Genomic DNA, 27,019 nt, shown 5'->3' with positions numbered 1-27,019 from the left:
GCTGAAAGGACAGATCCCAGTGTGAAGCTGGGTAGCGCGGCGCTCTTCAGCACACTCAGCCAGGTGAGCAGCGCATAGCGGACACCCGCAGGGGACACGCGCAGGAGGAGAGGGGCCTAGCACTCAGCAGTCGTCACGTCCCAAAGGCCGAGGGCGGGAGACGGAGAAGGGCACGGGGGAGCTCGCGATGGCTGTGTGTGAGCGGCTCAGCCAGTACTCAGGGTGTTCCTGCAGAGCCTGCCCTGGGTACGGGGCTTTTGCAGTCAAAGAGATGATCTGCAGCCTCAGAACCTACGGCGGGTATTTTTTTTTTATTATAGTTTATAATTTTGCATTTTCCCCACAATTTCTTAATCTCATTTAAAGTAGTTTAGTGTAGAAAGAGGCTACTGTCCTCCTTGGATTGCGTCCGCGGGCTGTAAAAAACCATTACAGGGAACTTTATTCAGACCCCAGTAACTGGTGATCAGAGTGGGTGTGATGTAAATGGTTACGGGACTTTATTTATTGGTCAGAGCGCACACAAGTAGGCAGAGTGGCAGGCAGAGGCAGAGAGAGAGAAGCAGGGTCCCCGCTGAGCAAGGAGTCCGATGTGGGACTCGATCGGAGGACCCTGGCGTCATGACCTGAGCCCGAGGGCAGCAGCCTAACCTACGGAGCCACCCAGGTGACCCATGTTCACAGTTTCTAAGAGAATTTTTTAAAATGATTTATGAATAATTGAATTTCATTTACATTTTATATTTTAGTAAAATACAAATTATGTATTTTAGTGAAATTAAGCCATCTAAAAACCTTTATTAGACAGCGCTTTTTCAGTTCAATTCAATGTTAATAGAAGTGTGTTTCCCTCAAAAACATTCTGCGTTTTAAAATTAAATTAGCAAGTTATTACAGTTTTAAGTGTTACATGAAGGGGAATAGCTATAAAATACTTCCCAGTCATGTCTCCTGTTACCCTTTCCACCAGGCAACCACTCTGCTCACAATGGACAAGTACTCAGCGGAGGACATTCCGACCGTCAACAGCACGTGCTTCAAGCTGAACTCCCTGCAGCTGCAGGCCCTGTTACAGAACTACCACTGCGCGCCCGACGAGCCCTTCGTCCCTGCGGTGAGTGCCGCCCGTCGGCCGCGCGGTGGGCCAGCAGCTGGGGACTGTTTGCTTAGGGAAATGTCCGGTTCCAAAAGGTGCAGGAGGGGCTGCTTATAATTACTTTATTTCTATGATAAATAAGCTTCTTAGTCATCTCCTAAGATCGTATTTGTCATTGATATTTGAGTTAGGGTTCAGTACAGGAGGTAGAAAATACACAGCACTTTAAGTAGAAAGGCATTTATCCAGGGAAGTAGGTTAGGTTCTTAGAAAATGATTGGAAGGCCTGGCGGGAGAGGAAGTTAAGAGGTTGCCCGGATTCCCAGGCTCACCACTGTGACCTGAGGCTCAGAGGCCCCAGAGCCCCTGCCACAGCACGGACATCAGTGTGCCGTGGGCACAGAGTGCCCCTCAGGTCCACCACCCAGCCAGGGGGGCTGCCCTGACCCGTGTGGACGCCTCCTACTGGTGGGAATCAAGTTCTGGCATTCCTGTGTCTGGAGAGAAGGCATGGGGGGCCAACGGCCTGGTCCACGATGTGGGCTACAGCTCCTGTGTGTAGAATGAGAAAGGCCGCAAGTGCTTGTTGTCACCCGCGAATAAAATCTGCTCGAGGCCGGAGTGCTGATGAGGGAAGTGCCGGAGGTGGGTGGGCCGACCCCTAGGATTGACTTCATGCCAACAGAAGACGTGTACGGAGTAGCCAGGATCAGGAGCTGGCAGATGAGCCCGACAGGAGAGCGTCTAGAAGGTCCCGTCACCGTCGCATGCAGGAGCGCGGCGTGGCACCAAGTTGTGCGTTTGCACATGGAAGTGCACAGCAGATGAGATGCCCTGTGCGTGTGCACAGAAGTGCAGCACGGGGTGCACACGGCACGTGTCCATCCGCACAGGCTCCCAGAGCAGGTGGCGGGATCTGTGCCGGGGGAGCCCGGGCCGACAGGGCAGCAAGGGTTGCTTCTCCCGTGAGGGCTCTGCTCTGTGACTCGGGGACTTGAGGCGCCATGTTCACTTTGTCGAGCTGTACAGTGAAGCCGGGGGAGCTTTCTTTCCCGATTAGCTGGGGATAGATATTTCTGTCCTGATTTTTTACATTCGCCGTTGTGTGAGTTTTTTCTGTCATTATGAATTCTGCAAAAATTGGATCATTAGCACCTGGATGTTAAATTGCAAGGGAAAAAAATTGCTATTTTGGCAAAGGGAAAGCGTTTTCTTACGAGTGAACAATTTCCTTTTAAGGCTGCATGTTACTCGAGATTAACCCTGACTATCTTGGCTCGCGTGTTTGCAGGCTGTGCTTCACCAGCGACCGTCGCCTGGCACGCCGGTGTTGGCACACTGGGGACGCTGTCCCTCGCAGCCCTGCCTGCGTGTGTGGCCGCGGCACGCACGAGAGGTCTGAGTGGCAGCCCGCTGGTGTGTCGTGCTCACTGTGCGTCTGTGTTCTGACCAGGACCTGATCGAGAACGTGGTGGCTGTGGCCGAGAACACGGCGGACGAGCTGGCGCGCAGTGACGGCAGGGAGGTGCAGCTGGAGGAGGACCCTGATCTGCAGCTGCCTTTCCTGCTGCCAGAAGACGGCTACTCTTGCGACGTCGTCAGGAACATTCCCAACGGCCTGCAGGAATTCTTAGACCCTCTGTGCCAGAGAGGTGCGTCCCGCTTACTGTGCCTGGAGTCCAAGCTCTGACCCGGCTCGGAGTGAGCACTGTACCGGGTGGCTGTGGGTGTGGGTGTGCGCACGTGCGTCAGGCCACACGTGTGGAGCACACAGCATGTGCTTCTGGAGAAAGCCGTGTGGCAGGACGTGGAAGTAAGCATTTCATGGTGTTGTGGAGTCCGCATTGTCGCACCATGAGGCTCCCGTGGGTGTGCTGTGACCCTCCCATGGCATGGCTCCACCCGCCAGCTGTCACAGCCACGTTGCTGCCTGGCCTGCTAGGAGAGAGGGCCTTTGGTTGCTCCTCTGCTGGTTTTGGGGAGCTGGGAGCTTGGCTTATCCCGTGAAAATGATCCGTGCATGTGGCTACCACTGGAGTTGTCGGGAGCAGCGCGAGGGCGACAAGCACACCGTCTCCCCTCGCACCCCAGCTCTGTCCCGTGAGACTGCCCTTCCAGGACACGGGCACGTGGATGGCAGGCACTCGAGGGGACCGGGCCAGCCGCCTGTGGGACACTTAGACCTGTGGCACAGGGCACGGCCATAACCTCGCATTGGCACAGCTGCCACCGTGAGCACATATGCAGCGCCTGCCGGGGCTCGTGAGCCACGCTCTCGCTGGGCTTGTCTAAGGGCAGCGAGCTCCCCGGGTCTGATCCCGTAGCCGTTTACATATTCTTGTCGGAATGTGGTGGTAAAAATCCCACACGTGCTGGGAGTCGGCAGTTTAAGGTGCTGACTCTGGGTCTCAGCTCAGATTCTGATCTCGGGGTCCTGGGATCGAGCCCCGTGTTAGGCTCCCTGGCCAGCGGGGAGCCTGCTTGAGATTCTCTCTCCCTCTGCCTCTTCCCCCCAAAATACCACGTTTACACTCGAAGCACAAACTTCTAAATCAGACCCCAGTTCAGCCCCAGTCTGCTATGTTTTGTAACGTGAGCTCAGGTGAATTGAGAAACAGATTCAGAGTTCAGGAATTAGCTTAAACAAAAATGACAGTGGCAAAGTGAAGGGTTAGTCTCGCCGACGTGAATTCGGTGAGTGTGGTTTTTAATTTCAGTGACTGTTTCACATGCTACGATAAATAGATTGTTATGTCTCTGAAGGTTATGATAGTTTAAAATTTCCATTCTACAAAGGCTGCTTCTTGTAGTGAAGGGTGGTGTGTTAGTAGCCAGCGTGTCTGGTTGTGCCGGGAGTGCGGACTCCTGTTTTCTCTCAGCACCGTCCTCAGAGCAGCAGAGCTGAGGCGGGTGCGTCCTCGAGGAGCTTTGTGTGAAGGAGGAACGTGGCTGGGACGAGCCTGGGCTCATGTCTGGGACGAGCAGGTAGGACAGAGGTCCAGGCTGCAGTGACGTCTGAGAAAGCCTCAGTCGGGCAGTGGGAGTCCCCATGTCAGGGCTCCTATGGGGGGAGTCCTCCTGCCCAGCAGAGCAGGCCCAGACTGGTCCCTGGCACCCGTGTGTGGCCTCAGGGTCGAGCCCAGGGGCCTCCATTGCCATGCGGGCACTGCTTGTCATGCCTGCAGGGCCGGGCCCATCAGCACTTGGCACACCCACGTGTGGGGGGCAGCCACACACTCCGGCTGGCTGCTGCCCGGACCACTCTCTGTGCCCCCTCTGTGCCCCCAACCTTCCGCCGCCCTCAGTTGCTTCATGGCTGTTGGATCTCCGCCCCCCCCACCCCCCTACACTTCCCCTTCACCCCCGGGAGCTGAGCACGCCGGCGGCTGAGCAGGACACCCCGCTCCCAGCCCGTCGTTGGTATTAACATGTTGGTGTTAACACCCCTGGGCCTTGCCCCACCGCACCCCCACCTGCTGCTTCACTCGCACGCTTGGGTTTACTTTCTGAAGTCCCGGTCAGGTAGCCCTGTGTCTAGAAAACCTCAGCCTGCTCCCGACACTTAACGCCACTTTCCCCACAAGGGATTCTCTGTTCTTTTGGGACATTTTTGTGACAGCCCTTGAAACGCATGTGTCCGCCTGTCTCTGGGGTCGAGCTGGAGTCCTGGGGGCCAGGCCCCTGACCCTCAGCCCCCAGCCCAGGGCTGCTGGGCTGCGAGTGCTCAGCTCTTCACTAACCCTGTGAATGAGCGCACAGCAAGACGGGTTTACTAGCATTTTCCAGATGTGTGTGTGTGGACTTGCGTACGCAGCTGTCGGTTCTGTGATGCGTGCCGCAGAGCCAGAGCTTGCCAGGTCAGGAAAAGTGAGCTCCTGCCAGGGTGGTGAAGTCTCCTCCGTGACTTCCCCTGAGGCTCCCAGAGTGATTGATTTCAGAACATACGTGGTATTTCATCACGGTCTTGGCGTCCCTGCCTCCTTCTGTATGTGTCAGATGATAACACAGTCTATTACAGAGGAGCCTTTGCAAGACTTACAAAGAACTGGGTGTGTTCTTTTATGACATCAGTGTTTTTAATTCTTCACGCTCAAGTCTTTGAGCCGAATAAGGGACTACTGTGTGCTCTCAATTATGTTCCTTTTGTTTTGTCCTATAACACAGTTGTGTGAGAGAAGGCTGTAAAACCAGCACGGACTTACACCTGATCTGAGATGCATTTCCTGCTTGATGTCTGCTTGATGTATGATCCGGCCTTGACATTTGAAAAAAATAAGAAAATAATAAAGATTGTTCATTTCAAAATTGTCATAATCACAGTTCCCTCAAGTGGGGGAAAGAGAAGTTGTAGGTATATTTTAATGAAAATAGGTTGAAATGGTGATTTTTTATAAAAAGGGCTATAAGTTTATATCTTTATTTTAACTGTGGTCTTTTGACATCTCCTTTTCTGCTTACTGCAAAAAAACCTCATAAGTGCCCCAAAGTAACAGGCAAACTTTCCTCACGGCTGGAATCCTAGAGTGGAGAGGGCTGGGAGGCATCAGCCAGGGCTCTCCCCAGTCCCAGGGACTAGCTGAGGCTCTGCGTGCTGGCAAGAGCCATCCGTGTGACGTCGGGCACACGCTAGGCTCCTCGGAACTGTTGAGCTGCTAGTAATAGGAAGACCAGACCGCTTTGGAGAAAATATAAGAATGTGCAAGGCCTATGTGATACAACTTTGTCAGGAAGGTCCAGAGAAACACAGAATAAGATCTGCCTAAATGAAGAATGACATATTTTGAATTGAAAAGGTTAGTTTTATAAAGCTGTCATTTGTTGATGAGAATATCATAAATACTTTTCAAAACATTATAAAATGATTCTGAAACTTATTTGTAAGACATTTAAGTGACTGGTTAGGAAATTTGGACAGAGTTGTGTGAAGGGGCCCATCCTACAGGTCAGACACTGTCCTGCCTGAAAACCGTAGAGCCCAGGGTGTGACACTGGGCAGACGTGTGAACTAGTTCACTAGCTGTTCACTACTTGTTCACAGCGGTCTCTGTTGAGAAAGGCCTCTTGGGTATTGCTGAGCACTTGGTCAGCAAGGAAGGCGTTACAGTGCACGTCGGTGATTTCTCATAGAAATAGGGAGAAAAGTTCTTTGAAACGAACAGGATGGGGAGACCAGTTTCACTTTTCAGCTTGGTGTTGAATTCCATCAGACCAAAACAATGATTTTAAATGTCTGAAAGTTCCATTTCCAGAGGCAATAAGTGTACGTAGAGTACGAAGAAGAAGGGTCGTCTGGAGGTGCCGAGCCATTGACCCGTGATGTTGCTGCCCTTCTTGGAGATTATGTGGCTGACTTGCCTTCCTTTTCAATTTTATAATTTGCTTGCTTTCTCCTCAGGATTTTGTAGGTTAATTCCTCATGCACGCTCACCAGGCACCTGGACGATCTACTTTGAAGGTGCAGATTACGAGAGCCACCTTCTGCGCGAGAGCACGGAGCTGGCAAGTATCACGAGTGTGACGGGTGCGGCACACACCCACGCGTGTCCCATACGGTGTGAAAATGTAATGCAAACCCGTTCTGTGGTTATAGTGAGCATTGTTGTGCTAAGAGTATTTTAAAATCATCTTTAAGTACTGATTTTATTTTAAAAAATCTGAAACTAGGACTTATATACATACATATTTTTTCCAGGCCATTGTCTATATACTTTTGTCCATAAACAAAAATATTTCTACCCTCAGCTATACCAGCCTTAATGTTAATACATATTTTTAAAAAGATAATATGATAGCCTTACGAATTTTGTTAGAAAATGTATTTCTTTGGTAGAACTATTTTCTCCTTATAGTTGGTTCTACCTTGTTTTAAATATGTGTCAAATCACTTGCTGGTAATTTTGTATCTTTTGGAAGCTGGTCAGTCCTCTCTTCACTAGCTTCGTGCATTGTGTGGAGAGTTCTGCTTTGCCTCCTGCCTAGAGATTTAAATAACAAAGACTGTGTTGTGTCCCTGTGCCTTGGACTGCCACATCTGATCAATAGAAACAAAGGAAAATCTTCCTTTTTGAACTTTGTTGTGGAGTTTCATTTAGATATCTTTCACATTACTTATCTTCCTGTAATTACCATTTTCATCTTTTAAGCCACTTAAGCCTTGGAAGGAACAAACAGATGGGACTGTACTTTGGTCCAAGTTCCTGGGGGTCAGGCTCAGTGTGTTGTGCGTGTTTGCATGTGGCCGTGTCTTCCCCTGCCCGCCAATGGGAATTGTCCAGTGTGCCTGGGCCAAGGGTTAGAGGTTCTGGGGTGCAGACACAGCCAGGTAGCTTCTGATGCTCCAGAGACTTCCTTGTACACCCGACAATACTGACCAGCAGCCTGTCAAAGCTGTGCACCTCTCTTGTACCTAAATTCTAAGAAAATGTAGATTGTGTCAGGTGGCGTAAGGTGGCAATACTTACCGCAAAGTAAAGCACGCACGGTGTTTTGTATATCAAATTCCAAGTTACTATTCGTCATGGCTGAACGGCCAGCTTTAGACTGGGGCGTGTGTCCTCCCGTCTCCAGCGGCCGGGGTAGCGGCTGGCCGCCCCGCCACGTGGGAGCCGGTCGCCCGGAGCCTCTGACCCGGATACGGTGCCTCTCAGCACTCTCTGGGCCTCCTGAGTTGTTTGCCACAGTCCAACTAATAGCTGTTCCCAACTCCCAGGTTTAATAGGACAGCAAATACCTTCCTGGATGGGATCATGGGTTCTTCGTCTTCCTAGTGTGCTCAGAGATCCCTTGGGAGCGTTCAAGTCTTAATCTCAAAACAAATTATTTTCCTTCCAGTGTTCTCTCACTGACCTTGGTTCTGAATGAACAAGCCCCATGTATGTAACGACCACTTGTTGGCGGATCCCATAGTGTGTATGCACTGGTGGTTTTCCTCTGTAATTTTGTTTCTTCTTTGGGTGAGGTGTGACATACGGATAACATGTAACTTCAGTGGACAGCTCCGTGTTTGCTTAGGGATCAGTTCAAGGACTGACCTCGTCCCTGAGCCCAGAGTACTTGGAGCAGTGCTGCCCGCATCTCAGGGTGGCCTAACGTCACATGAGCCCTGCATTCTTCCAGGAGACTCATGTTAGATCATCTTTCTTACAGCTGTCTCATGCTGACCTCCCCATGGATGGTGTAAAATAAGTTTGCCTTTTTTCTTTAAAAAACACCTAGTAATTTATATTGAAAGGTAATACAGTAACATTTTACTTTCATTTTTATGATTGGGTTTTTCTAATCTGATAGTAATGGAAATGTACTTTTGTTTTCTAAAATAAGTTCTTTCACGTTTAAATAGTGTTCATGACTAGTGTCTTCACGGCTCTGGAGGCGAGAGTACTGATCCTTTGCTGGTCACGCCATGAGCCCTATCTGTAATCCTTGTCTGGGCCGTTAACCACAGCAAATGTGATCGGCCCTGTCACTCGTGACTGTCTAACCTAGAAACACTTCATTTTAGCCATAAAATAAACCTTTGTTTCTGTCCTCCAGGCTCAGCCTCTGAGGAAAGAACCTGAAATCATCACTGTGACTCTGAAAAAGCAAAACGGGATGGGTCTCAGCATTGTCGCAGCGAAGGTGAGACGCGGTCAGCGGGATGAGTCGTCCCTCTTCGCTCTGCACCTTGAGTCAGTCAGCCACGGGCCGGAGCTGAGCGTGGGGAGCCCTTCGCTGCCTGTGGACAGAGCGTGCTTGTGGTTCTGCTTCTCGGGGAGGGGTCCATGGAAGGGTTCACGGCACTCAGGCAGCGCAGGGATAGCATCCTGCTGTCCAGGGGAGCTGCAGACAGTGTGACCTTGACACCGAGTCACTGGTACTCCTGAGGAGCAGGTGGAGGCAAAACTTGATGAGCCATAACAGGCACTGGAGAAGGGAGGGTCCCTTAGTCCGAGACGGGAGCTAGGGCTCGCACGGGGACAGAGCGGGGCCTCGGACAGCTCCTCGAGTGCTGGTGCACACATGCGTCCCTGCACACTCATCACCCAGGCCAGCTTCTGCATCCTCATCCAGGTGCTCTCTTCCAGTGGGTGTGCGGTGGGGCCGAGGAGGTCACCTCTGTTCCCTGGGCCACATGTGGGTTCGCTATGTGCCAGGTGCCATAGCCTCCCACAGAGAACACCCCAGCCAGCCTTAGAGTATGTGGTTGGGAGCCAGCCGCACTGATGGTGTGAAGCAGGGCTGCAGGCTGTGTCAGGGTCATTGGAAACCCGCCTGGCTAAGGGAGAGTGGTGCTCCGGTGGTTCTGGAAACCCTGATTGACACGTGAGGGCTTTGCACTGCGTCTTGTAGACTCCACAGAGAAATGAAAGGGACATGTTGGAATTTGGCATTTCAGGAAGCTGCGTCTGGGAAGGGCATGGTATGTAGGATAACTAGAAGAACCTGGGACCCTGGTGGGGCTCCAGCTGGGAACCAGCTGGCCAAGGGGAGCCAGTGTCAGGTGTGGACAGAGGTCACAGTAGTCTGGTTCTGAGGTGCCAGGTTACGTGGGGTCACCCAAGCTGGGCCAGACAGCAGGTCCAGAACCTGTCAGTCCAGCTCATGGCCCAGAGTCCCTTACTCCTGATAAGGGTCATGCTTATGGGCCATAGTTCCAGGCTATTCTAATTTAATGGACCCACAACCCAAAACTTACAAAGTTGTGAATAGGAAGGTATTAGACATGGACTATTTTCTATACTTACCAACTGAATCAAATGCTCATTTTTAGGGGAAAAAAATACCAGGATGTTACATGCCACAATTCGACACAGGAAAACTTTAACCTGCACGTTTCCTATTATGCATTTATACGTATGGATCCTCTTTCCCCGCTCATCTTGCTTGGGGTCTGAAGTACTGACCTGTGGGGTTGTCAGCACTTCGGTCTTCTCCATCTGTTTCTCTGCGGCCCGGAAAGCTGTGCTCTCAGTACAGAACCACCTGGTCCCTGAAAGGCAAAGTCGTATTTACCTAAGCGCCTCTGATCCTTACTTGTAACCCGTAAAGGCATTGCACACATAGGGGCCCCACGCAGGCCCCTGCCCCCGCCTCCCCCTTGGGCCTCTGGCCTCTGTTCTTGCCGGGTGGCCAGGTGTCAGTGGGCGGTTAGGACTGGGACATGGGCTGAAGTCCCAGTCACGCCTCCTTTCACGGTGCCTGTGGGGGAGAGGCAGAAGGGACGGTGCTGGCCCCAGGCCTGCGTTCTCCCCCAGGAGTGGTTCCAGATGGCAGGCCGTGGGAGAGTCCTCTCACTGCCGGGAGGGGTCCCTGCACCGTTATACAGACTGCAGCACGGGGAGGGGTGAGGGGCATCGAGTGAGTGTGGAGGACAGGACCTCAGCTGAGGCCCTGAGAGGAGGTCTCCATGTGGAGGTGCTTGGGCCGGACCGCTGACGACAGCTCGTCCACCTGGCCTTCGCCCACTGCCACCATCTGGCCTTCGCCCACTGGCCGCGCAGCTGTGTTTCTGTCCTGGTGGTGGGTCCCTGCACTTGGCTCACCTCTCCCAGCCCTACCTGTGCTGGCTGCCCCTCCCTCAGGGCTCCCTCGCGGTTTGTGTGCACCTGCCTTCATGCAGGGAGGCATGGGAACGCAGTGTGCTCTCTCTAGTCAGTAGGAAGTACTTGCTCGTAGAAAAAGACAGCACTCTGGGATCCTTGCTCTGACCTAAGTCTTCGTGACTTGTGCTAAGAGATCGTGTAGCACAGCGACCGACGGCCTCGTGGAAGCTGGAGACACGCAAGATTTAGCTTCCGGTTATTGATAGTCTAAAGAGGAGGTCTTCTGTTCCTTTCAGTAGTACTAGAATAATAAACTCAACGTGAAACTAGTAGTTAATTGTCAGGCACTGTTTATTCCAAGAGAGAGTACCAGGTGCCTGTTGTGTAAAGACAGAGTGTGATTTCCACTTTCTAACCTTGAAGTGTCTGCGTGTCTGTTGCTGGCGTTTTCTAGACTGACACATTAAAAAAAAAAAAAAAAAGATGTCTAGAAAAAATGGGAGGAAAGTATCAGTGTTAGCATTTCTAATTGGGATATAGGATTTCAGAACTGGGGCTCCATGGGGAATAGGAACAACACAGGACATTAGATAGAAATCCAAAGATCGCCTTTCTACCTCCCGAAGCTGGAGCGGAGAACGTGGCTTCTGTGCCGCATCTGCGGTAGCCCGGCTGCTACCTCGTCTCTGCGTGTGGCGGGGTCTCCTTCCCATGTGGCTCATGCCGCAGCTGCCAGCCACAGGCCCTGCCGCAGAGCCAGAGAACCCAGGACAGAGAGCAACCGCTCAGTGTCTTCATCCCGGCTTGCCTCGTCCCCTAGCAGTCCCCGTGGGAGGGAGGCCGTGGGGGCCTGCTCCTTCCTTTCCTAGATTGGGAAGGTGGCGTCCTCCCGAGCCTCCCAGGGATTCCCACACTCTTCTTGTTTTCTGGCCTCTTTGAAAACTTTCCACAGTGAAAGCATACATTTAGAACTAGAAAAAAAGTAATAACACAAGTTTTTTGAAAAAGAGATTCCAGATTTAATGCTAAGATGCCGAATTCATCAGCTTATTAAACAATAGACGTAATAAAACGAAGTATGCCCCCGGCTCTCGGGATAGTTCCTCCCCCGGAGAATGTCTTTATCAGCACCCACGCACGCCCTTGCTCACTTCAGGGGCGAAGCAGAAGTGACTACGAGCGAGTGCATGACGTCAGAGGCTGTCGCTCCAGGGCGTCTGCCGACCAAGCACGGCAGAGAGTGCGCTTCTGCGGGGGCCTTCATGAGCAAGTGCCTCTTAAGCTGGAGCTTGACGGGCGCGCACGCATTAGCCGGGCAGAGCCTGGTGGGCAGAGAGTCTCAGACGAGGGGCTGCGGGCAAAGGTGCAGCCATTGTGGAGCCGTTGTGTCCTGTGCCGGAGCACGGAATTGGGGGCCAGCCTTCCAGGGTGCCTCTGGAACAGGGGAGGCAGGACCGCGTCTCGTACAGCAGTCGGCGTGCTTTTCCTGAGGGGACCCAGGTGGTGAGTGTCCTCCGCGGTGTGGGCCTTGCGGGCTCTGCTGCAGCTGGAGGGTGGCGGCCGGTGCGGGAGTTTGGCTGTGTCCCAGAGGAACTTAAGAGTCCCTGAGATCTTGGTGGGCTTGTGCATTTTTGGTATTGCTCTGAGAAGTAGCATCAAAGGGGTTCAGATAAAGGCCTGATAGGGTCAAAGTGAGGTTTCGAAAGTCGATTGTCAGTCCTTCAGAGAGCATGGGCTCGAGGGCTCAGTCCTGCCAGCAGAGCAGCGGTAAGGATATGCTTAGCAGCGGCCCCCTGGAAGGTGACAGAGGCATGGCTCCAGGAAGCAGCCACGGGGGGACAGAGCACAGTCGCTGAGGTCGGGCACTCGGTTTTGTGGCTGGTGCGTGTCTGTGGAACGACCACGGTCTGTGTGATGGATGAATTGGCTGGAGCGGGTAAGCGCGAAGTGGCAGGACGCACCATACTCCTGTCCTCAGCATGGAGCGTGTGGACGCGGCACATCCTCTAAGCAGGGCAGGGGTGAGGCGTAGGCAGTGAGAGTCAGGTGTTCAGTTTTGCACGTTCTGCCTTTGCAGGCTGGGGCGCCGGTTCGGCTGGGGCGTGGGACGTCATGGGCAGTTGGATTGATGGGTGTGGAGCTCAGAAACTCAGAGCCAGAGACAGAATTTGGGTGTCCGCCCACAGAGAGATGTTCTGGAGAAAGTGCCTCCGGCTGTGGTGTGTTAAGTGGACAGTGTGCCCCTTGAAGACACGAGTAGGGCATTCATGTCTGCTCTTGCAATGACGCGCGAATGCCATGGTTCCCGACGGCTTCACGAAGTAACCTGTTTTTCTCTAACTGACCTGTAGTACCTTCGGTGCTAGGAAAGGAACATTCAGCAGTGAAAATTGGAAGTCACTTAATTACACAGGCTGCTCAACAGCACTGTGAGGCTGACACGTCGCATAGGTCCACATCATTTATAACAATTAGAAGAGATTGGTTTTCAGGATATCAAGAATGTGTTTTAGGTGCCAGACAGGCCAGTGCGCGGCCAGGGGAGGGCTCAGCACGACGGGGAGTTGTCTCATCCCCCTCGCCAGGGCTCACTGGTGTGTGCTTGTGCTGGTCCTGTGGCGCGGGATCTGCGTGTGCACCTCGCAGCCTTGGAGCCACGAGCAGATCACACCAGACAAGCACGAGGGCAAGCACGTGAAGCCGTGGGGAAGGTCTGACCTGGCATTCGCCAGCTGCACGGTGCCCACTGTCATCGGGCTCCCTCCTTGCCGCTGCACGGTTGGCGCAGAAGAGCCTAGAGGCCCCAGTGACTGTTACTGGTGTCTGTGTAGTTCGTGTTTTCTTTAAGCTCTTGTGGTCTTCATATCTGGCCCAGTCTTTTTTTTTTCCTAATTAGTGTGTGGCTAGCTGCTTTGAGCCTGGACGATGTTTTGATGTTTGGCTTCCCGACGCTCCTTCCACAGTGCGGTTCGGTTTTATGAAATCCAGATGATTTGGAAGAGTATGTGTGTGCAGTTTACTTTTTTTAAAACGTTGCTTTTGGGAAGTTTAGTATGCTCCTTCTTACTCATCTGTGGGACAACACAATGCTTCCTGTTTAATTTGGATTTTTAAAATACAAACAACTCCCTCTTTATTTTCCTAGCTCTTTTTAAAGTTTAATAAAGTACCAAGTGAAGGCAAGTCAGAGCTGACTGGTTACGTAAGAGTCTGAGCGCGGCGCTCACTGCAGTCCGTGCTGGGAGATGCTGCTCGGTGTCCCAATGTCCAGCTCGGAACGGTGCGGACCCGTGTCCTCAGAGACCAGCTCTGGCTGCCGCGGGAAACCAAGGGAAGCGGGCAGTTGTCTTTTCCCTCAGTTGGAGAAGTTGCTCTAGTCCCGAGATCAGAATGTGGTTCTCTGTTGTCGGAAGAACAGGACCGGTGGTGAGTTTCATCAGGGTGCTGTTGTGTTGTGGGTGTCGGGCAGACTCGGAACTGCATTCCGCGGCTGCTTCCATTAGAACTTGTTGAAACCTGCCAGTGATTAACTCGCTCACGAAGCCGCCGCTTACTGTGGCTTGTAATTGCACACCCCGGGCTTGTTGCTCTGTATTTCAGTGTTGCACATTTTTAAGGTTCATAAAAAGAAAAGCTTCCTATATCCTTTTTGCACAGGAAAAAAGCCTGTAAATGTACTCATGCTGATGATAATGTGGTGAGGATGGCTCGCAGTGACGCTGGGCGCCCGTGGTCGAGCGGGTGGGGAGCTTCCCGCAGATGCGTGGGGGGCTTTGACTGGCTTTGAAACCCATTTATGCTACAAGTGAGGCTAGAAATGACCATTTTAGAGATACTTAAGGATATGTTACTATCTTTTTAAAAAAATGAACAGTTGAATAATATCGTAAAGGTGTTTCAGTTTGTGCTTTTAGACAATACACTGATTTTAAGTCTTTAAATCTTAGTTTTAAACACAAAAAAAAGATTGCTGTGCCTTAAAAAGGAGAAGATGAAAACGATGTTTATTAACATGCCACCTTCTCACTCTTTGAAGAGTAAATTCCTGACATGAACTACAGTTAAGTCCTTTGAAGAATTTGAGACCTTCATTCTCACATTCTTTAACATCCTTGCTGTGACCACACGGGAAAGACCTAGTCAAAAAGATGAAGTCCGGAAATTTTAGTTCCTTTTAAAAATCAGTTTCAAAGTACCCAGTGTGACTGCAGAATTTCTTTCGTGGAAGTGCCAGAAATAATCTTCCGTGAAGTTGTCTGAAATGACTAGTGCAGTGCCTTCCGTGGCAGTTCATGAGTTTGGAAAGAATGCTTTATAGTTTTGTTTTAAAAGCAAAATAATAAATTATATAAAAATAAAAAATTATTGTTTTTTACCTGTTTTATAATAACGGTCTAAGCACTAATTTCTTGCATTGATAAAATTATTGAATTTTATTATAGTATTAACGTAACAGAAACATTGAACGCTAATGCTTTAAAGCAGAACCATTTCACATCCTAGGACTCGTGGTAAGAAATGATCTTTCTGTGGCTCGCTGCACTGCGCGCAGGGGGGCCGTGGGACATCCCAGTCTGAAGAAGGTTTAGGCTGCCTCAGCCTAGCCCACTTGCTCTCAGCCAAGGCTGGGGAGTCCGGCCTCACCCCTGCATGGGGCATACCTGTATTAGCAGTGAACAGGAGCCAGGAGCTCGCCTGCTCTGGTCTCACCCCTTTCATCCCCAGAGCGCTCTGAGATCTCAGCAAAGCCCTGCGCCTTTGCCCTCATGCCGTGCACACACACACCCGCGGACCGCCTGCAGCCCGTCTGAGGGAGCCAACTTAGGAGTTCCCTGTTTTGTTCACTTCCTTCATCTTACACAGAGGGAAAGGGTAGAGAAGGTGGGTTTTGTATTCTCTGCAAGGCGTAAGCGGCGGCAGGGCCCGGAGCCCGCCTCACCGAAACCAGGCGTCGGCTTGTTTACGGACCACACCTGTCCGGGAGCACCTAGCCCGTGCTCTCAGACGAGTTGAGGGCAGACTGTGTATCAGAAGTGACTTTTAAAACTGCTTGTTTCGGAATTAAGGTAATTCCTACCAAGAAGAGAGCTTTTTGGTGCTTTTAAAACCCTCGTCTGAGTTTTAATAGTTTGCAAATCAGAACTCCTTGTCTGATGAGAAAAAAAGCCGCTTTCAGACCGTAAGGAAGGAGCACGTGGGCAGAGCCCTGTGCTGAACATCCTGACGAGTTCTAAGGCTGCTGGGCTCTCAGGTCCCCCCAGCCCACCATTGTTCTGGAACCTTCGGTGAAGAGTCCAGATGGGGTCTCCAGCCCTGGGAACAATAGGCTTGACTCTCTGCCGGCCTCTCTTCCTTCCTCCTAGGCTGCTTTTCTTTTCTTTTCTTTTTTTTTTTTTCTTTTGGATTGTGTGTTAATGATGTTTTTATGCTGTTAGTCATATCACACTCCCCCACACACTCCGTTGGCCACTGAGCGTTTGAGGCGTAGGTTCCTCCTGACTGAGTTTCTGTGCCGGGGGTGAGAGGACCTCACCCTCTGTGTTCCCGAAGGTGCGCCAGCAGGAGCAGAGACCAGCTGTCCGAGGGCAGCCTTGTCCCGTAGCCGGTCCACATCTGACACGTAAGCAGCTTAGCCCCGGGCGCGTTCCGTCCAGTTCTGGGGAACGTGTGGCTTGTAGCCACCGAGTTCTTATTTCTGCCTCCATCATTCTGTTTGGGAACCTTTTCTGTTAAACGTGCTGCCATTCTTCTGCCCTTTTCGCAAGGAAACCCCAGTACATTTCTGCTAAACCTCTCCTCCTCCGCCCTGCCCTCCTCGTCCTCAGTAATTCCACTTCCCTCTCCAGTCCTGCTTCCTTTCCCTTTGGAAAAAGAGAGGAGCAGATTTCAGGTACACTTAAGATTAAATATTAAAGGGGCACCTGGGTGGCTCATTGGGTTAAGCCTTTGCCTTCGGCTCAGGTCATGGTCTCAGGGTCCTGGGATCGGGCCCCGCATCAGGCTCTCTGCTCAGCGGGGAGCCTACTTCTCCCTCTCTCTCTGCCTTCCTCTCTGCCTACTTGTGATCTGTCAAATAAATAATAAATATGCACTTTTTTGCACAGCCTGGCTGGACGTACTGGTCACCGCCCTGTACTCTCCAGGAGTTTGAGTGACATCAGAGCTCACAGATCCCAGACAGAGCAGCTCGGGCGCCCGACTGCCCTGTTACTCTCGAAGTGTCTTCTGGAGGGAAAATGTGGCTTTGACACTTAAAAATGTACTTCTCATTAGTTTAATTGAATTCCACAATTGTACTTAGTGTTACTCATAATTGCTGGTGCTTTCGAAATACATAACTGCTCTCCAGGAGACCCTTTTACAGAAGGAATTTGAGGGGCACCTGGGTTTCCTCCCCCTGCTGCTCTCCCTGCTTATGCTCTCATGCACGCTCTCTTTCTCAGATAAATAAATCTTTAAAACATAAGAAAAATAAAAGGGAATTTGATTTGTTAAATGGGGAATCGATAATTCTGGATGATTCTGATTAACCTTTTAAATTTTACGACTAAAAGACTAAAAATACAGAAATATCTTTAAATACCAGCTTAGGTAACTTTAAACAAGTAAGCCTTAAAATTACTTAGCCTCTCCATTTTAATGATTAATGTTACTCTTCCATGGTTGGAAATCAGGGTACATAATGTTATATGTTATGAAAATCTTGTTTTTACCCAGTTATCTGCTTAATTATAAATTTATTGCTAGTACCTGTGGTTACTAATAACATAGAGTGTGAAAAATCTGTAGTTTTAGAAAAGTGTTGTCCAGTAGAATGTGTGAGCCACAAAGGTAATTTATATGTTCTATTAGGTACATTAAAAAAAAACCTGAAATTCTAAAGTTTTATTTTACACAGTATATCCAAAGTGTTAGGATTCCAACATGTAGTTGGAATGTAGGTCATTACTGAGATATTTAGATTCTTTTTTCCATACAAAGCTTAGATATCTGGGTCTGTTGTATACTTCATGCACGTTCCGTTTGGACCCGCTACATTTCCGCATTCCGAGTACTCAGTAGAGCCGCGTGTGGTCTGCGGCCGCCGTACCGGACAGCATAGTCTGGTAGTGTCTATTAATGCCATCGCACCGATGTTTGGCTCATGTTTATATAGCTCGTGTTTACATTCTTTTACTGATGTGTAGCAGCAAAAACTTCCTGGGCCCTGTTTGCCTTTCTGAACTAGAAAAGGAATGGACTTGGGGCATCTGGGGGAACTCAGTTGGTTAAACCACCTGCCTTCGGTTCAGGTCTTGATTCCAGGCTTCTGTGATGGGGACCTGCATCGGGCTCCCTGCTCCTCCCTCTCCTCTGCCCCCCGCCCCGTGTACTCTCTCGCTCTCTCAAATAAGTAAATAAAATTTTTGAAAAAAGAAAGGGAATGGACTTGCCATACAAGTTCAGTCTTTCTAGGCTCGGTTAGTGTGTGCATTCTTATCAGAAATAAGAGAGAGGAGGCTTAATGCTTCTGAAATAATTTAGTTTATACCGTTTTTATCATAGTTTATAATCTTACTTTTCTTCAGAAGAAGCGGGGCAGGTAGTGAGAACTTCGTAATGCTGAGGAGTTACTGCGACCTGGCAGGCGGTGAGTTTGCCTCAGTGCTCCCAAGAGCTGGCCTGGTCCCGGCCCGGGTAGCACGAGCAGGGATGAAGTAGCACCGACCGACCCGCCCCTCTCTCCAGCCTGCCACGGTGGACATTGCAAACCAGGAGAGTTGCGTCCAGATGAAGATGTCGGGTCTCCCTACAGCTGGGCGGAGATTGTGGCATTTTGCATTGAAAGTAACTACCCGTGTTGGTTTTATGTATATACACGCGTATGTGTATGTGTGTATGGTTAGAAATTCCTTAGACTTCTGGGGCACCTTGGGGGCTCAGTCGGTTAGGTGTCCACTTCGGCTCAGGTTATGATCCCAGGGTTCTGGGATCGCGTTCTGCATCGGGCTCCCTGCTCAGCCGGGAGTGTGCTTCTCCCTCTGCCTCTCCCCTCCCCCTGCTCATGTGTGCACACTTTCTTACTCCGTCAAATAAAATCTTTAAAAAAATAAAGTCCTTAAACTTCTTTGACTTCTGATCCATCTGTAATTTTGTTTTTTTAAAATAATAAGCAGTGGAGCTGGTCATTTCTCTGTACAACAGTTGTACTTTGATTTCTTTTATGTCCTGTTTGTAACCGTGAGCCACACGTGAAGTATGGACAGGATTCGAGTACGCAGAGATGGGAGGGCGGGGAGTTCCGGCGGAGCAGGTCTGCTTTAGGGGCCACGTCTATGGGAAGGTTAAAGGTTAGCGGAATGGGAATGTGTTTACAGAAATGTAAGAAGTAGGGGTGTTAAATCAAGACTTTTTCTAGGTACGTGGTGCAAGGTTGAGACCACATTAGTGAGATTCAAATGCTAACCACAGCTTGGATCCCTCTGTAGAATATTCTGGATCCATTCTTCCTTTGTGTATCACCCTCCCCCAGTAGTATTTTTTTTTTTTTAATTTTACTTACTCATCTGACAGACAGAGATCACAAGTAGGCAGAGAGGCAGGCAGAGAGAGAGGAAGAGAAGCAGGCTCCCCGCTGAGCAGAGAGCCCGATGCGGGGCTCGATCCCAGGACCCCGAGATCATGACCTGAGCCGAAGGCAGAGGCTTTAACCCACTGAGCCACCCAGGCGCCCCCCAACAATATATTTTTTAATGTGTTTCACCATGTACTGTCCGTGACTTAGAGTCCATCTTTATGACCAGCCTCAAAAGGACCTTTCAGAAGCCTACTGGGCCTTTGCAGTTGAGGGCTGCAATGATCAGTGTCTCGTCATTCCTCAGATGGAGATCTCCTTTTCCGAGTTGCAGATACACTGATAAATTAAACTTGGCATTAAAGATGTGATTATAGCTTAGAACTTAGATAAATTCCCATCATGCAAGAAAACAGCGTTTCTTCAATGCTGAGCCTTGCCCGTCGTCCTTCACCCGACAATGAAGGCAGACAGCTCCTCCTGGAAGCCGTCCCTGTGGTGCCACAGTCGGAGACGCTCAGGGTTCCTAGCTTCGAGTTAAGCTTGGAACGTTGCGGCGTTAGCAGCTCCGTCCGTGGTGGCCGCGTCAGCTGCTTCCTGGCGCACGGGTACAAGTATTGATCCGTTTGCTCATGGGGTCTGGGCTGCCTCGTGGTGGGCTTGGGAGGAAGGCCTTGACCACGTGCTGGAGGTCAGAAGGCAGCGACCGGGAAGGCCGGTGGGGAGAGCCATCTGCACTGGCGGCAGCAGGCGGCCCGGGGAAGCGTCCCGGGGAAGCGTCCTGGGAGCACAGGTGAGGAGGAGCTTGCGTCTTGCCCAATGTCCGGAAGCCGTGTGGCTTGGCGGATGGTGGCCGGTGAGCCGGGAGTCGAACGACGAAAGCGTTTTGGCAGACCCGTTGCGTCAGACGTTGCTGTGGAAAGTACAGCGTAAGCCAAAACGGGGAGACGGAGGCAGGGCGGATCGGGCGCGGTGTGTAGTGAGAGGGCGAGGATCTGCGCTCAGGCTCCAGGGTGCGGCGCCAGGCTCGGGCCCGGGGTCCCGCGGGGCGCGCTTCGGGAGCCGGGACTGTTGGAGGATTATGCTGGACACTTGTGCCTGCATCTGAAGATGTGACGGTCACGGTGCTGTCCAGTGTGTGTATCACGTGATCAGTTTGCCGTGAATGTTCGAGCTTACGCTTTGTGAACCTCACGGCACACGTATGTGGCCTCTCTGAAGGCGCTGTGGGCTTTCCGGTCACTTGCGCAGTATTTGCGGTTCCCAGGGAGTCCCCCAGATGGAAGCTTGTATCCGTTGTCTGAGATGGAATGTGGGGCTGCTGGCTCCTCTCGGGGGGCGGCTCCTGGTCTGAATGAGCGGCTGGAAGCAGACGGGGGGCTCGCGGCGAAGCGCGGCTCTTGCGTGTGGCACAGGCCCCTTCCCAGTGTGAGTAGTCGGCGGGTGCCTGTCGGAGGAGAGAAATGGTCACTTAGACAGCTGGGCTGTGGCATTAAGCCGTCGGTCACAGACCGCATAGAAGTACAGAGTATACTGGGGACAGAATCATTTCATCGGCCGCCTGCGAGGGAATAGCCTGCCTTACAGAGCAGACGGCGGGCTGGGGGTGATTTCCCACGTGCACGTCAGGGCCCCGCACTCAGGGAGACCCAGGACCGGCTAGAGCAGAGTCAGGCTAACGGCTTGGCTGTCGCTCTGTTGAGCTCTCGCTGAGGAACATGCTGCAGTCCAGAAAGCTGCCGTTTATTGAGCGCCTACTGTATGTATTTTGTTTACCGTGATATGTCAGATTTATAGAAAAGGACAAGCTTTGCCAACTGTCTCTGCTTTTTGGGGTGTGTGTGTGTGTGTGTGTGTGTGTGTGAGAGAGAGAGGAACCGGTGGAGGTCTCCACTTGCACGTGGTTAGTAGTGCCGCGGACGTGCTGGCTGACCTCTGAGGGGCGTGTATCTGTCTGGAGGCAGTCAGGAGTCTGGGGCGGGGCAGGGGGTGTGCAGCGCGGGGGCAGGGGACAGACAGACGCCGAGGAGCACATGGGGGTGAACACGGGAAAACCTAGGCCAGATTGGGGGGGGGGGGCTGCAAAAGAGAGGACTGGGTTTTAGCTTGTATAGAATTTTTATAAACGCAGCTTGCGGGTAATGTAACCACATGAAATTTGAAACATACCGTTTCCCAAAATTGTTTTGTTAAATTGAGACAGTCTCTGCCATTTTCGTAATGAGATCCGTAGTAGATGGTTTGAGGCACGGAAAACAATGGCATGCTATGCTACGTGCTAGATTTCCCCTGAGGGGAGAGTGGGCACAGGCCTCAGCAGCGCTCCCCAGTCAGACTGTCCTCTCTGAACCGGCTGGCAGCAAAAGGCAGCGATGAGGAGTTTTCGAGTGGAAACCACGTGCTTCCGCGGTGTTGTGGAACTTTGCTTCCATGAAGTCATTTCTTGAACTCACTGTCTTTACAACTCTGAGACCCTTTCTGCGTTTTCCCTTTATGACACAGTACTTCATGACTATTGAAATTACCCTGAGCTACGAAATGTGTCCTCATGTCCTCGGCTGTGGGACGTCGGCAGTGCTCCAAGGGGGATTTCACGCATGCGATGGCTTCCTGTGGCCAGTCCAGTAAATGACTCCTACGGGTTTTTATGTTCTTGCTGGACTGTCCAGGTAGAACGCTGGTGACTCCGTACGGGAGCTGTGTGTAGTCCTTAAACCTGTTTGGCAGAAGCTACTTGTCCTGACAAGCCTGCCGTGGGGCTCGGGGCTCCCAGCTCCGCGTCCATGCGGAGTTCTGCCTCATGATCTCACTGCACCGATGCGCCGCGTTTTCTGCACAGCCCTCTTACTTTTACTTACCGAAGTGCCCCTCGCTGGATGCCACAAGAAGTTTTTTCTTGTTTGAAATTTTAAAATACAGCTTTGGAAATAAGGGGATGTAGACTCCGGTAAATCGCTTTTGTCTCAGAGTGGTGAACAGTGTAAGTCGTGAGGGTAGCTGTGGCTCATTCAAACCCAGGGCCATCAGAGCTTATCTTGAATTTCCGTTAGGATGCCGGTCTTCCTCTCCTCGTCAACTGGTTTATTAGTAATCGATTTTTCAGGAGGACTTTCCTTGATTTAGAAACAAACTAGATACGTTTCCCATCCGTTCCTTTATATTTACCAAATAGAGTGTTAATTTTATTAGTACTGATTTTCATGTAAAAGCAAGAAGCAGGACTTCTGTTACAATTATCTGTGTACTCTTTTATTATGCTGTGTTTTACTGAGGTTTGTATTTTTTTACTGTGTGTCTTCAAGCAGTGTGTCCTGCCTTGTTTTTGTTTAGGGCGCTGGTCAGGACAAACTCGGAATCTACGTCAAGTCTGTTGTAAAAGGAGGCGCTGCGGATGTGGTTAGTATCCGTTTTAAAGATGGAAGTCTTACGCGAGTCCTTTTCCACAAATGACCTGCGAGGCCCCACTGATGGTTATCGTTAGAAAACACCATGTAGACTATTTGCTGGAAAAAACAAACATGAGCTTCCTTACCGTTGACTTTCTTCTTCTTCCTCTTGCCCTTGGCTGTCCCCACTGCCCAAAACACGTGCCCTTCGGCTATGCACAGGATGGACGCCTGGCTGCGGGCGACCAGCTCCTCAGCGTGGACGGACGGAGTCTGGTAGGACTCTCTCAAGAAAGGTATCGTCATTTATGTACTTGTTTGTTTAAAGCTGAATATTAGCATGTTTAGGGATGTTTCACATTTGGAATTAGAAGACAAAAAAATGCCAAAAAGCTATGCCCTTACTCTTCGCCTTTTTAAATGTAAAATAGTGTACAGGATACCACATTTGTTAGCAGATTACAAATATGTGTTTAGTTTGGAGTGGTTTCTTTGAAGCTTAAAAAAAAATACTCTTGGCACATGCTGGGAATGTCCGAGTGTCGTCTGGCCGCCCTCACTATGGCAACAGGAGATGAGTGCTTCGTTACTCTCGAAAGGAAGGGAATGGGCAGTAGGTCGTCGGTCTGAAGGTCAGAACTGTTCCTCAGAGTAGTGTGGCCACAGGCTGCATTTCATTTTCTTACGTTTGTGCTTCTCTCTTCTTTCTAGGGCGGCAGAACTCATGACAAGAACAAGTTCTGTGGTGACGCTAGAAGTAGCAAAGCAGGGAGCAATTTATCACGGCCTGGCCACCTTGCTCAATCAGCCGTCCCCCATGATGCAGAGAAGTAAGGGCTCGTGGCAGGGGCTGTGCCGTCTCTTCCGTAACTGCTGCTGGGAGCAGCGGGCAGGTCTGGGTCACTTCGTGCGTCCCATGGATTTTAGCGTCCTGGCCTTCTCTCTGTAGCCACAGGATCTCGGAGGGTTGGGTGCTGTTCCTTTCAGCATCCCAGCAGGGTGCAAGCCCTCCAGTGAGATGCCCGGGAAAAATGTCCAAGAGCAGCGTCTGGTGTCTGGCCCCAGGGTGGTTCCCCAGGTTCCTGCCCGCAGAAGCCCCCGTGGGCCCAGCCGGCTGCTGGAGGCACTTGGTCGTAGGCAGCAGGCGATGCGGGTGGGACGTGAAATCTTCAGAGAACAAGCAGGATTCTCCACTGAAACAGCTGTAGAACTGCGTATGAACAGTTACTTAAGCCCTGCGTGTGCAGGACGTGACTGTCTTGTTGTACGTAGGTCACTTTAAATTAAGGTCTCTGTTATTGACATGAGATCATCTCTTGGAACCATGATTTTGTCGCTACATCAGAATAAATCAGAATAAAACCAATAGAAATTTAGGGCTTTTTTGGAAAGGATTAGTTCAGAAATCACAGGGAGAAACCTGTTAGGATTCACGTTATCTTTTAAATCATTACATATCTTGCATTTACTTTGCTAACTTTGTGCACAGCTGCTAAGGCCTGTCTGGCCTTGATGGAGTTCCCTTCTCCGTCAGTCCATATTCTGGGAGCTTCCTCCAAGTCCAGGACCTGAAGTCAACCTAATGGTGACATGGCTGCAACCACAGCCTCTGAGAACCTGGACCTGCTGTGTACCAGAATAAACAGAGCATAGCTCAACCCAACCGTGTGTTGTGTAGACCTCGACCCAGCATATCTCTCACTTTTCTCATGACGCTACCGCATTGGTGGGCTAATGGCACAGCTTATGGTCATTTCCAAGAAGGAAATGACCTTTCCCCAGAGGGAAGCTATTGGAACAGAGAACATGTCCGGGCTGCCACACGGGGCACATGAAAGCCAGAAGTGGACGTGGACAGTCACACCACCAGCTACTAAAAGAATTAGTGTGTTTTAGAAAGTGAGGGAAGTATATTTATCTTTCACTTTGAAAAGTTACTTTAGAAGTTGTCTTGTGACTTAACAGGTGGAGTTTATGAGAAGACAGGGTTAGAAGGAGCACCTTTTCCCATCAGTGCCAGTTAAATGTTGCTTTGAAGATTGTCTAGAAAAAGATTTTACTCTTAGATTTAAAAAAATTACCTTATTTCTCCCACTAAAAATATGGTCTTATGAAATTTTAAATATTTGTAGGTTTTATCTGTCTTTAAAGACTAAATAGGGGGGCGCCTGGGTGGCTCAGTGGGTTAAAGCCTCTGCCTTTGGCTCAGGTCATGATCTCAGGGTCCTGGGATCGAGCCCCGCATCGGGCTCTCTGCTTACCGGGGAGCCTGCTTCCTCCTCTCTCTCTCTGCCTGCATCTCTGCCTACTTGGGATCTCTCTCTGTCAAATGAATAAATAAAATCTTTAAAAAAATAAAAAAGACTAGGGTGTTTAAAATAAAATCTCACGCAAATGAGGAGAACCTGAATACACTTTGATTTCAGTTTCAGACCGTCGTGGCTCAGGTAAACCCCGACCAAAGAGTGAAGGTTTCGAGCTCTATAATAATTCAGCCCCAAACGGATCACCTGAGAGCCCTCAGCTGCCGTGGGCAGAATACAGTGAACCTAAGAAACTGCCGGGTGACGACAGACTGATGAAGAACCGGGCCGATCACCGCTCCAGCCCCAACGTGGCAAGTAAGAAGGGTCCCTTTCCTGTCTTTCCCTGGCCTGCACTTGCACGGTTCCCGTCGGTGCTGGGGAGACACCGTGTGCTCTCTTAGTTACCAGGGTGGTGGGAGTCCCTGTGGGCGCTCGCTGATGGAGACGTGCTCTCGGTGAGAGAGGTGGAAAGCCGTGTTCTCCTGGCAGACAGTAAAAACTAGGTTAGAACACTGATTCAATGCGTGCTCTGGACGCGTCATTGATACGGTCTCTGGTGGGAGTGGGCAGACTGCCAGCAGGTCCCCTAGGGGTGCTTCTACTGTTCAAGGGTTGTTAGCAAGAAGAAGAATCGGGCGCCTGGGTGGTTCAGTGGGTTAAAGCCTCTGCCTTAGGCTCAGGTCATGATCTCAGTCCTGGGATCGAGCCCCGCATTGGGCTCTCTGCTCAGCGGGGAGCCTGCTTCCTCCTCTCTCTCTGCCTGCCTCTCTGCCTGCTTGTGATCTCTGTCAAATAAGTAAATAAAACCTTTAAAAAAAAAAGAAGAAGAAGAAGAACCAGTAGAAGGATATGCAACATGTACAAGGTTTGCAAAGCATAAGAAATTTTTGTCTGTCCCATCGCCAGAAATGTCCGCCAGTCCCTGGTCTGCAGATGGCACTTGGTAGCTCGGGACTCTGATGATGCCAGTGAGGGGAGAGGGTGTGCTGAGCCCTGATCTCCCACGTGGCTACTGTTTGTCGGGTGCTGACTCCTCGCTGGCAGACGGAAGATGCGGGGCGCGTGGTCACGACCCTCAGAGAGCTCTGTCACGTGACATCGCGTTTTTTTTTTATCTAATGTTAAACTTTTTTCCCCCGACCCTTTCTAACAGATCAGCCTCCGAGCCCCGGAGGGAAGAGCACGTACACCCCCGGAACAACCGCCAAGATCACGTCCGTCTCCACCGGGAACCTCTGCACGGAGGTGTGAGAGCGAAGCGAGTGTCCTCCCTGCGGCAGATGCCCAGGCCTCCCGCGGGGTCCCTGACCTGTCTCCTCCCACATTCACGCCACACGTCAGCCGTGTTTAGAATTCCAGAGGCCCTCTTCACTTTTAACACAATAAGGAAATTAGCTTTAAATGAGGGAATCAGGGAAAAATGTTTTAATTATTCCCAGTATGGGATCAAACGCTTTAAATTTTTAACACAGTTTTAAATGTATCTACTATATTTTAAAACAGATCATTGGAAATTAAATTAGTTTATATGCAAATTGCCAAGAGCTCACGTTTCTTTCTTCTTCCCGGTTTCCAGGAGCAGACCCCCCCACCGAGACCGGAGGCCTACCCCATCCCCACACAGACGTACAGCCGGGAGTACTTCACCTTCCCTGCCTCCAGATCCCAGGACCGGGTGGCGGCTCCTCAGAACCAGTGGCCAAGTTACGAGGAGAAGCCGCACATGCACACAGACAGTAATCATTCCAGTGTCGCAGTTCAGGTTAGAGGGAAGGAGTCTGTGAACGTTCCCAGCCCTCACGGATAAACCCATGTGACGGGAAAATCTGAATGATGTCAGAGAGACAGGTCACACCCTCTGTAGGACAGAACCGAGTCTGATAGTTGTCTTCTTTCCCGGGTTCCTGGTTAACTGAGGAAGAGGGGATAGGAAGGAAAACAAGCTGTGAGGAGGAATGCTGTATCCCCCCGATGTTTGATCAGTGAAGGGTTCGTAACGGTACACCTGCATTCCAGTCTGTGAGGCAGGATTTGGATTTGAGGAGTGAGAAACGAATGATGTGCGTTTATCTTTGTTTGTACGGAAGCTGTCCGGGCACTGGGACACAGGCGTGACCGTGGTCCCTGCCCATGGAACTAACCATGTGGCTGGG

The 27,019-nt window shown here is 50.8% G+C and overlaps 1 protein-coding gene across 3 annotated transcripts in view; it reads left to right on the top strand.

Annotated features, from left to right (window-relative positions):
- The window catches only part of LOC111158727 (afadin, adherens junction formation factor), a 133,993-nt gene that overhangs the window by 85,714 nt on the left and 21,260 nt on the right, over positions 1–27,019 (top strand). For 2 of the 3 annotated variants that reach the window (XM_022520959.1, XM_022520961.1), the window contains exons 19-28: positions 971–1,114; positions 2,550–2,748; positions 6,492–6,595; positions 8,630–8,716; positions 22,505–22,570; positions 22,783–22,856; positions 23,272–23,390; positions 24,987–25,181; positions 26,020–26,111; positions 26,443–26,628. In XM_022520959.1, the coding sequence (XP_022376667.1) occupies positions 971–1,114; positions 2,550–2,748; positions 6,492–6,595; positions 8,630–8,716; positions 22,505–22,570; positions 22,783–22,856; positions 23,272–23,390; positions 24,987–25,181; positions 26,020–26,111; positions 26,443–26,628 (1,266 nt within the window). The remainder of the gene's footprint in view (positions 1–970; positions 1,115–2,549; positions 2,749–6,491; positions 6,596–8,629; positions 8,717–22,504; positions 22,571–22,782; positions 22,857–23,271; positions 23,391–24,986; positions 25,182–26,019; positions 26,112–26,442; positions 26,629–27,019) is intronic. The other variant, XM_022520960.1, reaches the window with a different exon arrangement.

This window comes from Enhydra lutris, unplaced genomic scaffold, assembly GCF_002288905.1.
Source record: "Enhydra lutris kenyoni isolate GAN:26980312 unplaced genomic scaffold, ASM228890v2 scaffoldscaffold62, whole genome shotgun sequence".
In the NCBI taxonomy this organism is placed as follows: Eukaryota; Metazoa; Chordata; class Mammalia; order Carnivora; family Mustelidae; genus Enhydra; species Enhydra lutris.
The sequence above is the reverse complement of the archived record's forward strand: the minus strand, read 5'-3'. Positions and strand labels throughout refer to the sequence as shown.